At 31.1% G+C, this 15,195-nt stretch overlaps 1 protein-coding gene across 2 annotated transcripts in view; it reads left to right on the top strand.

Moving 5' to 3' along the window:
• The window catches only part of LOC106867530 (kinesin heavy chain), a 65,586-nt gene extending 50,391 nt beyond the window's left edge, over positions 1 to 15,195 (top strand). The window contains exons 11-24 of one of the 2 annotated variants that reach the window (XM_014912425.2): positions 1,282 to 1,430; positions 2,942 to 3,114; positions 3,791 to 4,066; positions 5,505 to 5,654; positions 5,792 to 5,983; positions 6,545 to 6,662; positions 7,370 to 7,544; positions 9,251 to 9,413; positions 9,636 to 9,707; positions 10,388 to 10,501; positions 11,112 to 11,248; positions 12,104 to 12,207; positions 12,983 to 13,122; positions 14,420 to 15,195. In XM_014912425.2, coding sequence (XP_014767911.1) covers positions 1,282 to 1,430; positions 2,942 to 3,114; positions 3,791 to 4,066; positions 5,505 to 5,654; positions 5,792 to 5,983; positions 6,545 to 6,662; positions 7,370 to 7,544; positions 9,251 to 9,413; positions 9,636 to 9,707; positions 10,388 to 10,501; positions 11,112 to 11,248; positions 12,104 to 12,207; positions 12,983 to 13,122 — 1,963 coding nt within the window. In that variant the 3' untranslated portion in view covers positions 14,420 to 15,195. The remainder of the gene's footprint in view (positions 1 to 1,281; positions 1,431 to 2,941; positions 3,115 to 3,790; positions 4,067 to 5,504; positions 5,655 to 5,791; positions 5,984 to 6,544; positions 6,663 to 7,369; positions 7,545 to 9,250; positions 9,414 to 9,635; positions 9,708 to 10,387; positions 10,502 to 11,111; positions 11,249 to 12,103; positions 12,208 to 12,982; positions 13,123 to 14,419) is intronic. The other variant, XM_014912426.2, reaches the window with a different exon arrangement.

The following is a 15,195-nucleotide window of genomic DNA, read 5'->3' as shown; positions in this document are numbered from 1 at the left end:
TCTGAATATTAAGCATAGGAAAACATTTTCAATTTAATTCCAGCTATGAAACATGGGTGTAAAGAACTTTGCGTAAAGTCCAATGCTATTGTGAAACTGCTCCCGCCACCTTTATTTATTTCATTTTTAAAGTATAGTTGAAAAAAAAATTGTACAAGTATCACACTTATATTGTTTGATGGTAAAGATATTGTTATAAAACTGGACCTCCAAAAAGTACCTATTTGAATTCCAATATGTAGAAGATAAATATCACAAGTTTAGTGAGGATTAGTATTAATGTCAAAATATTTGTCACTGTTTGAAAAGATCAGCTTTTTTTCTAAGATACTGACAGTTGTTATAGTTCTCCCATAAAAAGTATTTGATATTTGAAAATTAGTTTATAACATTCATATGATTGTCTGATGTCCAGTTTTGAGGTGTATCACAAGGCATTCAATACTTATAACTCCTCTCAAGGTATAGGCTTACCATAGATAGATAATATTTTAGTGTGATTTTTAAACAATAATTTAGGTTTCATGTATCTGAATTTTGATGATTTAAAAAGAATGGCTTCCTTGCCTCTATAACCACAGATAATCTCCCCTAAAATCTAAACAAATAAACTGAAATTATCATTTCTGAGGCCAAGTTTTTTTCACACTTTTTTTTTTTCTTCAAATCAGAATTAGACAAATTGATACTTTAGTGACTATTAGTCATCCAAACTGGTATTAGGGTATTTATAATCTGAGAGCTGAATTGATAAGGTGTCAGACTTTAAACTTAAGAATCCACTACTAATATCCCATCATGAGCACTAAACAATATCTGATGGTTACAACACTTCTAAAACAAACATAAAAGTCTCCATACACCTACTTCTAAATCTAAGCCTTCAGCTGGAAGCAATACAGAAATGCAACTGGTTACTTTACAATGCTGATTTTAAATCTCCTTATGAGTGTTGCTTTGAAAACAAGAGGACTTACAAGGCTGACTTGCGGGGAATACTTGCAAACAAATGAGTCACACATGCTATATAGAATTTTTATAATTCTCTTTTTCTTTCAGTTGGCATAAAATTAAAATGTGGTATTAATCAATAAAAATAATGTTCTAATGTATATGTCACCAAACATTTGCGACACTTGATCAGATACATTTTCATTTTGCTTTCTCTGCTATCAATAATTGTTTAGTGTTGTAAATTCAAGTATTTACATGAACTATGTGATAATTAATTATATATTTTATTTGCAAAATGTAATCTTGTATTTCTCGTGTATTTTACAGAGCCAAGACAATCAAGAATGTTGTGTCTGTCAATGAAGAATTGACAGCTGATGAATGGAAGAGAAGATATGAGAAGGAAAAAGAAAAATGTACCAAATTGAAGGCTACATTGGCACGATTAGAGAGTGAATTACAGAAATGGAGAACTGGTAAGATACATTTTTCTAAAATTTTCTTCTGTTTTGACTTACAAAATGTTCAGATAGTATAAAATCTATTTTAAGATCAATGTTCAATGATTTATTCACTCTTTATTTAGAATCTGTGTGTATACATATGCACTTGCTTACTCAGCCCATTTGATATTAACTTGTATGAGATCCTCTCTATTCTTTGATTGGGAGCTTCTTATTTTAAATTGCCCGTCCTTTTTGCTAAAAACATCAGCTTGATTATAACAAAATTAGTTATTTTATCAAACCCTTCTAAATTCTCTGTTATAGACAACAGATGAGATCCAGAGATTCTCAGTATAGAAGACACTTAGTAGCATTTCATAAAATATAGGATTATGAAAATGTTGAGCCTTTTTACATTAGTAATAGTCTAGAAGCAAGTTATTTCTATTATCTTCTCTGTTATCTTCAATTTTTTTAATGTTCATTTCTGTATTTCAAGTTTATATAGTGTATTTTGTCAGTTACATTGATAGAAGCATATATAAGATTTGAATTGTTCTGGTAGGATATGTTTAATCACTTGCATGAATTACTAGAAGAATCTAAAAAAAAATTGCTCATTGATTGAGAAATGAGTGTTTCCATGTCTTCTTTCATATTAAATTTGTTTCTCTGAAACTTGTTTACATTTAGAAGAAAAACATTGTCAAAAATCTAAAGTAATTAGAATCTATGTTGGCTTTGAATTCAGTTAACTAAAAAAAATTGTCTTAATTTTAGAAAGGATATGAGTGATAAATTGGCAGCAATAATAAAATGATGAACTAAATTTTCTAAGCTTGAATTTTATCTTATTTTTGGTGTCAATAAAATAAGTTATGTACCAGCAGTATATTGGAATTCCTTCATTTCACTACATCCGTCACCTTAAAAATATCTTACATTGTGCTTGAAAAGACCCATAAATTTTAGAAATTAAAATAATCCTGTTAGCACAAGCTTTCCACTTATCTGATCTACAATTCAGAATTGAAGAGGTTAAGATGTTTTCTGTATAATTTATTCATAGTAGGCATTAAAAATCATTCTAAATTGTTCAGAAACAGAATATTGAACTGGTAGAACATGTAGTGCTTTTCTCATTGTAGACTTCAAACCAAAGTAATGCACTTATTTATATTGTACAGCATTGTATATGATATTTGTTTATGGTGTTTAAATTGTCTTGCTAACTAACAACATTTTATAAAGATGCTGTAGCACAGTTAAAAAACACAAACTAGATTTTTAAGAAAGGCATTGACATGCTCTCCGTAGAGTGATTAGGTAACACAATTGCCTGGTGAGTGATATATATGTACAGACTGGGAGTCCTGTCAGTAGGTCTGTTCTTCATTTGTTTTAAATTAGTACCTATTTTATTTAATCTTACCTTAATTTTGTTCATCTGACACTAATAAATGAAATATCTACTTAATAAGCTATGAATGAAAAAAACAATTAGTAATAAATTTATATGTTTATATGTGATCTTGTTTTAGGTCAACCTGTATCTGTTGATGACCAAGTTGATCTGAAAGCAGATATTCCTGCAGAGTCTCCTGCTACCAGCACAACCAGCCTAGCTGGAAATATGGTTGTATCTATGAATGAAGGTGATCGTAGCCAATTAGAAGAAGAACGATTGAAACTGTATCAACAACTTGATGATAAAGTAAATTTGTTTATACTTTTATTTTACCGTGCACTTATTACCAGCACAACATGCTAGCAGTTGTTTTGTATGTTAGTTTTATGAAATCTGAAAAGTTTGTATTTTGTAAGATCTAAACACGCGCACGGAGTGTGGTTATTATACATTTGGGTTTTATTTATTTTATTGTTGTTACATGATACTAACAACAAAATCTAATAAGTAGTAAAACAGTGAAAAAACGTATTTCTGTTTATTATTGTTAATGATTTCTCTTCCAAAATAGCACAGTTTTTTTTTTTATATATATATATATATATATATATACAAAATGTAAAATAAAAGCATTTACAAATGCACACATAAATAAATTTGTATTTGTTAGTGGAATGATGTTTATTTAGATGTTCTAGATAAATGGGTGGAAAGAGAATTCTTCATTCAGTCTATTGTACTTTGATAAGAACTAAAGTAAAAGTGATTTTAATTTTTGGATACTATGATATAAATTAAATCAAACTCAGTTTATAAATTTTTATGATTGTAAAAAGGCATAAATTATGCAAATGTGATTAGGAGTGCTGGTGCTAATAGTTTTTGTTGAGCAATTTAATTACTGTTAGATTACTTAAATAGGCTAATGGGTTGATGTGTAAACTATGTCAATGGTTAGTAAAGTTGAACTATTTTAATGCAGGATGATGAGATCAACAACCAGTCTCAGTTAATAGAGAAATTAAATGAACAGATGATGGAACAGGAAGAATTAATTTCTCAGTCTCGTAAAGACTATGAAAATCTACAGCAAGAAATGTCACGTATTCAATCTGATAATGAATCTGCTAAAGATGAAGTGAAAGAAGTCTTGCAAGCCCTTGAAGAGTTGGCTATGAATTATGATCAAAAGTCTCAAGAGGTTGAGAATAAAAATAAAGAAAATGAAAATCTTAGTGATGAACTTAGCCAGAAGCTGGTGAGTTATTGCATTTCCAGATGATTATTATTATTGTTATTATTTCAGATTTTATTGCATAATTTTCAGTTTTATTGGGGATTTGAGCAGAAAAAGGAAATAAAATTTTAGTTTACAATTAGAAATATTCTGACATAAATGCAGCAGTCAGAGTTAATTTAGTCAAATTGGAGATAGTCTGTCAAATAAATCTGTTTGAGAATTCATTTTGGTTTATAGAAATTATAGAAATGGAAATTGTTATTTGACTTTAGGAAAGCCTCCAAAACTTGTTTCTTCATAGTATGATGGCAATAATAGTATTGAAGTTAATGCAGTGAGCTAGCAGAGTTATTAGCATAGCAGGCAAACTGCTTACTGGTATTTTATTTGCCTTCACATTCTGAGTTCAAATTCTGCCGATTTGTCCTTTTGGGGTTGATAAAATAAGTACCAGTTGAGTATTGGGGTCAGTGTAATCAACTTACCCCATCCCCTGAAATTGCTAGCCTTGTGCCAAAATTTGAAATCAATGATAGTATAGAATTTTCATAATAGACACTGGTGTGACTGTTTGGGTAGGAAGTTTTCTTCCCAACTTTGAGGTTTTGTGTTCAGTCCCACTGTGCAGGACCTTGCCAACAAAGCCTTATGAGTGGATTTGATACACAGAAACTGAAAGAAGCCCGTTTTATATGTGTGTATGTCTTTATTATTTAGTGTTTGTCCTGAGATTGCCACTTGACAACCAGTGTTGGTTTGCTTATGTCTCCATAACTTAGCAGTTCTTCAAAGAAGATCATTAGGATAAGATCATTAGGAAAAGTAAGTTTAAGCCCTTCAACATGGTGCCCCAGCATGGCTGCAATCTAATGACTGAATCAAGTAAAAAATAAAAGATATGTCTTTACTCTGATAGGAAGTTGGACATTGCTGTGCACAAAGTTTGTTCCCCAAGAAACTGGGCTTTACCTACAATTGAATGAGACATGCCATCTTCAAAATATTTCCCTCCACTTTTGATACACTGCTACCAGCATTTTTTCTCAGTTTTGAAACACCCAAACGTTTTCAAGAATAGTGTACAGTTCTTGTGGCAAATTTGTCATAGGGAAAATATTTGTTTAACTGACCTTCAGCCTTGATGAGGTTTTCATATGTAACATTGTTTTCTTTTTTATTTATTTTATAATTAAGCCTAAATTATCCAGTGCATTTTTTTCCTAAAATGATAGGTGGGATTTAGGGAATATGACTGTGATTTCTAGTGAGTTGAGCAGCTGTATTGAGGTTCTCTCATTGGCTCAGTAAGTTAGAGGTCAATGGAACAGATACATTCACTAAGAATATTGTAGTAAAAGATTTTGACTTTTTTTTTTTTTTTTGCTTTGTGTCTTATAATGCTTTGGCTCTTGTAAACTATTATTTGTTACAACAACCTCAAAATATCTCCTTTTAGAGCACATTGAATAGCTTACAGAATGAATTGGATCAATTGAAGGATTCTTCAATGCACCATAGGAAACGAGTCACTGATATGATGATTAATTTATTGAAAGACCTTGGTGATATCGGTGCTATTGTTGGAGGCAATGCAGCTGAAACTAAAGTAAGTATTTGTAATTTCTCTTTACAATTTGATGACCTTACATAGATTTGGGTAGACTTTTAAACCCAATATTTCCACAATTTTTACTGCAAAATGTTATTGCTGTTTATATATTTTCATCATCATATTCCTTTCAGCCAACTGCAGGTTCTGGAGAAAAGATTGAAGAAGAGTTCACTGTTGCTCGCTTATATATCAGCAAGATGAAATCTGAAGTTAAAACTTTAGTCAGTCGGAATTCTCAACTTGAGAATTACCAGCAAGATACATTGAAGAAAATGGAAGACAGTGAAAAAGAATTGTCTAATTGCAGATTACTTATCCAACAGGTAAATTTCTTTATCTGTTGATTCTTTGTGTTTTGTGGTAAATTAATCTTCTTTTATCCTTAGTTAATGTTAGCTTTCCATTGAAAGTATTCAGTGAAATAGTTTGCTTTGCTTGCAACTTTATGTTCTACTCTATATTTTGTTGCTATAACAATTTTGATGAGTTAGCAGGAAAGAATGAGGCTCCTTTGGATTTTTTGAGTAGCTTTAGTATTTTGGTTGAGGGAAGGGAGCCGAGAGTTCTGATTCAACATTGTTTATTCTTTTAAAAACAAAAAGGCCTTTAATAAACTCAGACCTTTTGCATGAGAACTTTAAACTGAAACTATTTTTAATTTAACTAACTTGTAAACTATTGTAGAATTAGTTAATCTGTAACTTTGAATTATAACCTCTCTAGTTATGAATATAAGATGTGTCACTAGTTTTTTCTTAGATGTCATTAAACTATTATTATTATTGCTATAATTTGTGTTTTAATACTCTTTTGTTCGTTGTTTGACATTAGTATTGAGAAAAATATTGTAAATTATAATGGTATCTGATGGTATTTCTTTGTAGCATGAAGCGAAGATGGTCACACTCCAAGAGACCATCAAAGATGCTGAAAATAAAAGGAGAACAATGGAGGAAAATGTTGACTCACTCAATGAAGAGTATGCTAAACTGAAAGCACAAGGTATGAGCCATGAAATATTGTTTTTATGTCATTCTAAAAGATTTCCTGAATCTTGTACTATCCATGTATATCTGATTTTCATTGGTACAAGTGAAAAAATTAATTCTTCATGAGAAATAATTTCATTTTGAAATCAAATAATTGAACCAAACTGGAAACAAAAGAAAATACAAAATAGAACTATAACTCTTTGAACTTGAGAATTATTTTGGTGATGCCTTAGGAGATTAAGCTTGACATTATATTATTATTTGTGTAATTAGGAAGTGGCGTAATAATTTTTCTTCATTTTAGGTTGTGTTTAGCTTGTTAGTATACTTTTACACTTCAAATTTCATATAATTCTAATATATTGTTATATAAAGTTATCTAATTATGACATCTTTATTCATATATGAAACTCATTTGACTAAGTGTGGTCAAGGTTGAATTTAAAAGCAAATCATGTAGAACAAATATAAAAATTGCCAAATGCATTTCACTGTCGAAAAGGAAATTTTAAAATGACTCGCCTATGATGTTTATTCACTTATTAAGAATATACAAATAGATAAAAGCGAATGATTACATACTGGAGTATTTTTGTAGGTAGTTCTAAGCTTCAAATGTGTTCAGGATGTTCTTTAAAAAAAAAAATGTAAATCTTAGATGCAGTGATGAAGTCTGCAATCTTTTGATATTATTTTACATATTTGCTTATATTTTAGAACAAATGCATTTATCTGCATTAAATGAGCGAGAAAAAGAAAGTAGTGCAGCAAGTGAAACACGTGAAGTTCTTGAGAAACAAATGGAGATGCATCGTGAACAACATCAAAAGCAGTTGCAATCCCTACGTGACAAGATTGCAGAAAAACAAGCCACTGTTGATGATCTCAAAGAGTATGTTATTTTTTCATTTTATTGTGGCTTTTTCAGCAATAGGTCTTGTCCTTAGCAAGACTAAAGAGCCTTCTTTTCTAAGTTGTCTTGTCCCTGTTAGAGAGAACTGAGTCATCAAAAGAGGCCTGCAAGGGGGTAAAACAGGAACAAATTAAGGGAAAAAAACCAGAATCATAGATGTGAGAAGTTGATACAGAAGTAAGACTAAAAGAAGAGAGAGTGGTGAACAGCTGCCTGGTGATTTTGTGGTAATAAGATTTGATAGAAACACCATGAGCAGCAGGATGTGAGAAGGGAAAGAGTGATAGAAGATGAAGTAATGTGAAACCATGATATATAACATTGGGTGATGATGAGAGAAGAGCATTGGTGGATGTCACTAATGAGTGATAGGGGAGTGAACAATGAGAGAGTGAGTGACAGCTAGCAATAAAAAAGGAAAAAGTGATGATTGCGAGACATGTGAATGAGAGAGAAAAATGTAATGATGGGAGGAGGAAGGCAGTATATGGAGATTAAGTATGAACATGCTGGTCAAGAGAGACTCAAATGTAAATATACATTCCAATCCTTATCTTTACTTTCATTCTTTCCCAAGATTATATAAATTGTTCAGGTCCCGCACTGTGTTTCATCACAGATTGCATTTCCTGGTTATTTCTATTATGAGGCTCAGTCTCTTGGGGATCAATTTTCACCACTTTGTTCTGTTTTCCTTGATTTTTCACAGATTCCATCCACTTAGAGTGCTTGGCACTTGTTTAAGCAACTGGCATCCTCCATGGGATTAACATACCTGTGTCAGTGTTGACTTCTCTTTTGTACACTATGTATGATTCCTTTTATAGCCAGTTTTTCTCTCTGCTTATTGTGCTCCATTATTCATGTGCACTAACAGTGGAGCATAATTACCCCATCTCTTTTCAACCATGACAAATTTTGTGCATTCAAAGGCTGTGTTTTACTTTCAGGCAACATCACAGTTCATACAGAAGTGTCATATTGATTGCCTTTCACACTGGAAGAAACCTTTTGTTTATCAACAGAAGTAACTGTCCCCTAATTTTTTTCAACTCCTTTTTTTTCTAGCAACTATGCTTTCAGAATTAGGTCATCTTGCTAATGAAAGCGATCAGCCACTTCAGTGGAGCCTTCAGTGCATTTGAAGGAACTTCTCTCTCTTGTGTATCTGCTTTCCCCAACAGCCTGTCTCTTGTCCATACTTGACAAGGGTTATACTGTATAGCATTCCTATTTATTTCATAGTAAGATCTGTCAATTTAAAGTCTCTTTTAAACATCTCCTTCCCTTTGTTGCAGTTTATGACTGCTACACCTTCCTTTACTATCTGATTGATCATGCAATGACTAGTGCACAACCTACTTCAAGTATTTTAAGCATCTCAGTAACTCTTCCTGGTGATTTTAATTAATTCCTTATCTTCATATCCTAAAATCTTGCTTTTGACAGTATAGTTGTCATCATCAATGGCTAGGGCCTGCCTCTGTTGGGTCTACTTGGGACATGCACTCTCTCATATATGCATTCTCCTCATTTAACAACCTCTCATAATAACATTTCAATACCTCTTTATTGCCCTGGACGATATTGTTTGCTTAACAGGTACTTTAAAATGATTACATTAAAATGTATGTTTCATTATCTGGTTATCTATATTATATAAATATATTTCTTATATTTTGTAGTTCCAATCAAAAACTAACTCTCGCTCTAGAGAAACTCCAAGCTGATTATGATAAATTGAAGCAAGAAGAGGTTGAAAAGTCTGCTAAATTAGCTGATCTGTCGTTGCAAATCGATCGCCGAGAACAAGCTAAACAAGATCTGAAAGGACTTGAAGAAACTGTGGTATGTAGAAAAATCCATAAAGATCTTTTTACTTCTATACTTAATATTAGAATACAAAATTATCAGAAATGTCAATATTAAGTTTAACTTAACCTTCTTTATAAAGATTTTAAAATGTATTGGATTTTGATTTTTGAAAATATGGTTTTACAGTTTTGTATTATAAGTGTATATTAAGATTTTGACTTGTCAATGACATTTCTTTGTTTAAAATGTTTTCAGGCCAAAGAGCTACAAACTCTGCATAACCTTAGAAAATTGTTTGTGCAAGATCTCCAGAACAAAGTCAAAAAGGTAAGAATTTCTATCAAGTTCAAATTTTTTAATTTATTTATTTAGCTGTTTTATGGACATTTTTGTGTCTGTAAAAAAAATGAGAACGGTAAAACCCAAAATCTTAATGCTATTGAAAACAGTATCATTTACTGCATATTGATTAGTCTCATTGCCATGGCTTAATAAATATTATATTGCCAAAGTCCTCCATCAATAGTTAACTAGGTTGGGGAGAATGGGTGTGATGATAATTTACTATTTTGTTATTGGTATTCATTCTTACTTCATATTAAATGGTATTTCAGCAACTGTTGCTGAATAAGCAGAACCAAAAGGAATAGTTAATCTACAGTTGATTATATTACATTTTTGTATTTACCATTTCACTAACAACTGTTCAAAAACATTAGATCAATTTGATTTTCTGTATTTGGGGTGGCATGATATAATTATTTTTCTAATATTTATGCTAAATTCATCATGAATTTTAATCATTTTAACTATAATTAGTTGTGATTTCTTGTCTTTTCTATTAGTTGTTTTTTGTGGATTTTTAAAAAATTCTAATGAGCTTTTGTGGGTACATAATTGTAAGCTTGTCATTTATATTGGTGAGTTGTAGAAATTGGGAACCATAATGACGTTTACATTATTTATGAAGTCTTTTAGATTTTTCAATTTGTCATTTTGTTTTTCAGTCATGTAGCAAGGCTGAAGATGATGATGAAGACACTGGAGGTAATGCAGCTCAGAAACAGAAGATCTCATTCTTAGAAAGCAACCTTGAACAACTAACCAAGGTTCACAAACAGGTGAATGCTCGCTACATATTTAAGTTTTTTCTTTAGTGTATTGTTAAATAGAAAGTTAAAGCTACAGTAATCTGCCTTCAGTCATATTTGTTTAAATAGGAAAATGATGGGGGAAATAATTTAGTCTGAATCAAGAGCTTAAGTAGTTTATTAATGATAAACTAGTACAAGTGCCAGGTTCTTTTTTTTTCTTAAAAAAACTTCATTTGCTTTAAAGTATATACTCCAGAGCTAACCATAGGATACAAGAACTTTTTTTTATATAATTTCTTTGTGAGGATTAGCTTAACTCTTTTGATACCAACCCGGCTGAAACTGCCTCTGGCTCTGTAGTACAAATGTCTTGTTTTCATAAGTTCTGAATTAAAATCTTCCACCAAACCTTAGTCACAATTTATGTTCCTAACACTAGCTTAATGATTAAGTTATTTTACTGAATTCTTTGTTATATTTAAAATTAATTGAAAGAAACACAGAGCATCTCAACAGAAATATGGTAACAAAAGGGTTAATTATCTAACTTGAATATTTCATTAAAATAATTGCTTTCCTCTATATTATTGAAATTTAAGACTTAAATAATCCTAACAAACTTTTAATTATTGTTCAGCTTGTTCGAGACAATGCTGATTTACGCTGTGAGTTGCCCAAGCTGGAGAAACGGTTACGTGCTACTATGGAGCGGGTCAAGTCTCTAGAGTCTGCTCTCAAGGATGCAAAAGAAGGCGCTATGAGAGACAGAAAAAGGTAACACTACTTCTGTTTTGTGATGTTTTTTGTGTGCACTAAGCTTTCTCTAAAATAACTAGATATTCTCAATATAAATAGCTTAGAATTATTAGTTATGATTATAACATGTCAGTATGATTAATTAAAAATATAGAATTGAAAACTTTAAACCTGATACTATAAATATTCATTGCTAGTATCAACTGGATGTTTCCTGAGTTTCATTTAAGAAATACATTGTTTTTCTTTATTTTGTGTGTTATTTGCATTTTGTATCAATTTTTTTCGAACAATGTTGTTGTGAATTGCATGAAATGATGGTATTGCTGATTATGATATAAACGGTCGTGAATTTTGAGACAGCCTTAGATCTGATTGGTTTACAAAGAACTACATCTTAGAAAAAAAAAAAAATGCCAAAGCAAATTCGAATAGAAAGGAATCATTTCTTTGTAGAATCAGTCAATAAGTTATGCAATTCTCCTTATAGTCACTGCAGGTAGATATAAAATGTTAATGTATGATATTAATTTTGCATTCATCTACATAGATCTCCTGAATAGCTTTTGTGGGCCTAAAATATTACTTTATTTGGGCTCTTCTGTAAACTCTGACACAGTCTACTCTTTGTAACTCAATTCAATGAAAGCTTTTGCCTGAAGTCGGCTGGATATTTTGAAAGATGAATAGATTTACGAATTTTGTCAAAGGAAACAGTCTTGAAATTGGTAAGTTTCCAGTTTTTTGAAAGACTACTCATGGATCAGAATAGCTTTAGCCCTAGATTTCCTGATGAACATAACTTTATTGCAGGTATTTAATCTATTTTTCAAAGTATTTGGAAACAGCAATACTATTTTGTATTTGAATTAGCAATATCACCTTTACCAACGGCAGGTACCAGCATGAGGTGGATAGGATCAAAGAAGCTGTTCGCCAGAAAAACCTTGCACGCAGAGGACATGCTGCTCAAATAGGTAAGTGAAAATGTTTGACTTGGCTTTATGTTAAGGTAGCACATAGCTTTGCTATTGTTAACTCTGAGTGATTTTACCCATTATTGGATTCCTGTCATTTTTTTTTATGATTTATGAAATAAAGAACTCATAAGAATGCATAAAAATGTGTAAAAATTTGATATGGACACAAAATAATAATAATTAGCCAGTAACAAGTTAGTTTATTACAAACATTTTTTTAACACATTCTTGTACTGGTTTCAGTGATTGGACTGTAGCTATTTTAGGGCACCTCTAGTTGATTAATATCAACCTTGGAAGTGAACGAAGGGCAAAGTCAACTGGATGTAAAGGAGGTGTAAATAAGAAAGATTGAAATACTACAGGTTATTTTCATTTGATGCACCAATTTTGCCTTTTCACAATGCTATCCATATATATATATATATATACATACACTTAGTTTCCATCTATGTCATATATACATACATATGCACACACACATACACATATAGTTTTCATCTATAAAGTTCCTCTCATAAGGTGTCGACCAAAAACTAGGGTAGAAGACACTTGCCCAAAGTACTGCACTGTAGGATCAAACTAGGTGCCACATTTACAACTTTACAAAGTGATCCTTTTAATCATTCTTCATATAAGAATATTTTATAGATTAACTGAGTTTTTTAAAATTCACTTCTATTAAATCCCAACCATTCTTGATGAAATAATAGTAAAATCATAAAACAAAAGTATACTGAATTATAATTTGATTTGCCTTTCCTTATTCCAGCCAAACCAATCCGGCCTGGACAACACCAGTCCATTACTGCACAAACAGCAGTAATTCGAGGTGGTGGTGGTGGAATAGCTCAAAATGGACCCATACATTCATCTACTCCAATTAGAGTAGCACCTGAAAGCAAAGCATAAGTAAGTATTTATTTTGTGATTTTCCATATGTATTTGACATTAGGACTACTAAATTTCATGAATTTCCATTTTAGTTGGATTATGGTAAATTGGACATTTTGTGACCCCAGTTGAGAAATATTGATTTATGCTCAATGACATCAGTTCTGATGTATGTTGTTATTGTTACAGCTACACTTTTTATGGTTTATATGTTAAACCATTCATACATTAGATCAGAGTTTCAACAACACACAGATGTGTTTATCTACTGAACTAGAGAAATATTTTGGCCGCACAGCTTAATAGTAATGATAATGTTTAAATACATTGTAATATCAGGGACTGTTTATTGGAAGATTTTTAGAATTTATTAGTAGAATCTACTAATAGTATTTTGCTACCTAGTTTGTTGCAATTTTTAGGGAAATCTATTTTTGTCTGCTAACAGGTGCATAATCTTGTACATTTACTGACTGGTTCTATCATCACTACTTCAGCAAGTGCTGCAAAGTTTGTTTCGCTGATGAAATCATAATGCAGCAGAAACATATCTACTGTCATTTCCAGTATTTGCTGAAATAATTAAAATGTTAGTCATTGGCCAATACTGATTTTTTTTTTCTTTTTCCTGATAGTTAGCTTTTTAATGTACCTTGCATTAAAATGTGAGTGCTTATTTAACTTACAATACAACTTTGCTGAAAAGATGTAATTGGTAAAAGTTCAGGATTTTTATTACATTCGTGAGGATCACATGTATTTGGGAATATCTATCTTTATGATTTTGATATTTTCCTTTTCTACTGCATCATTGTTAACAGAAAAATAAGAGTCAGCTAGTGTAAAATTGTAATGATTATCTTCAATATTTGATAATACCAAACCGTTAAGGTAAACATCATATATTAATATATGATAAACTAGTATTTAATTTATCAAAACAACTTTAACTGACTTACTAGTTTTGACTTTACATTCAGTATCATTAACAACTAATCTAATCTGTATTTTTTCTGTTCTCTGTAAGCAATTTTTGTGACAATCAATTATCTTCAGTTAATAAAATAGTATTTTATAAAAATTAATAATGTTTTATGATTAGGGAACAGTAAGCATTTTCTTATTGTGTGATCATGGCTGATATATGTTTGAATCCTTTTTAAGATCTTATAGTTAGAGTTTAATAGAGCTAAATATGTGGCCGGCTCACTATATTTTATGAACAAATGCATATTTTGGTTGTGGCTAATTTCTTTAAAATCATGTTTCTTCATTTCTATTTACTGTATTTTTCCCTTTCTTTTTATTTTTACAGAAGTTGTAAACAGCTTATGTTTTTCAAAGAAGAATGGAATATGAAACTTCCTAGTGCGTTCATTATTTCTAAAACCTTAAAGGAGAAACTGTTACTCCTACTTCTACATGAAACGGCATTTTTTCCTAGTGTGTGTCATGTGCCTTGCTGATACAGTGGAGTGCATGCTGGCTCTTGTCTACCACTGCACAGCACAGGCTGCCATATTGGAGTGATTGAGTGTGTTCTCTAGTGTCAGCCCAGCACATGTCCACATTTCCTACAACACAATACTCACTAGCTGACCTCACATGCTTTATTCAATTGCAGCATTATTATTATTAGATTGTCATTTTGCTACATATTTGTCCATTGGATTTCTAATGTGATTATGGCTTATTTTATTGTCTCATCTATTTTTTCTTTGCTCTCTAATAATCAATACGGAAAAAAAAGAAAGAAATGATGGCTGAATTAAAAAAAAAAAAAAAAGAAATTAGGGAACGTGTTGGATCATTTCAATAGAATACTTCACAACATAATGTTTGGTCCACTTTGATTTCTTGTGAAGATGTTAACCAATCCTCCTAATGGAAGCCAGCCTGATAATTCTCCCTTGACAAAAAAGTTTCATCATAAAAACAATTTTGATTGTTAAATTCAAATGTAACAAAACTTATTCCCAATCACAGAGCAGTGCTTTATTTCAACTTTTGGTTTTTATTAAAAATAGCTTAACATACATTGTATATAATATATATAATACATAGAAACAAAAATAACCACCAACCCTCAGC

This window comes from Octopus bimaculoides, chromosome 1, assembly GCF_001194135.2.
Source record: "Octopus bimaculoides isolate UCB-OBI-ISO-001 chromosome 1, ASM119413v2, whole genome shotgun sequence".
In the NCBI taxonomy this organism is placed as follows: domain Eukaryota; kingdom Metazoa; phylum Mollusca; class Cephalopoda; order Octopoda; family Octopodidae; genus Octopus; species Octopus bimaculoides.
Note: the sequence above shows the minus strand (reverse complement) of the source record. Positions and strands in the feature narration are given on the sequence as shown.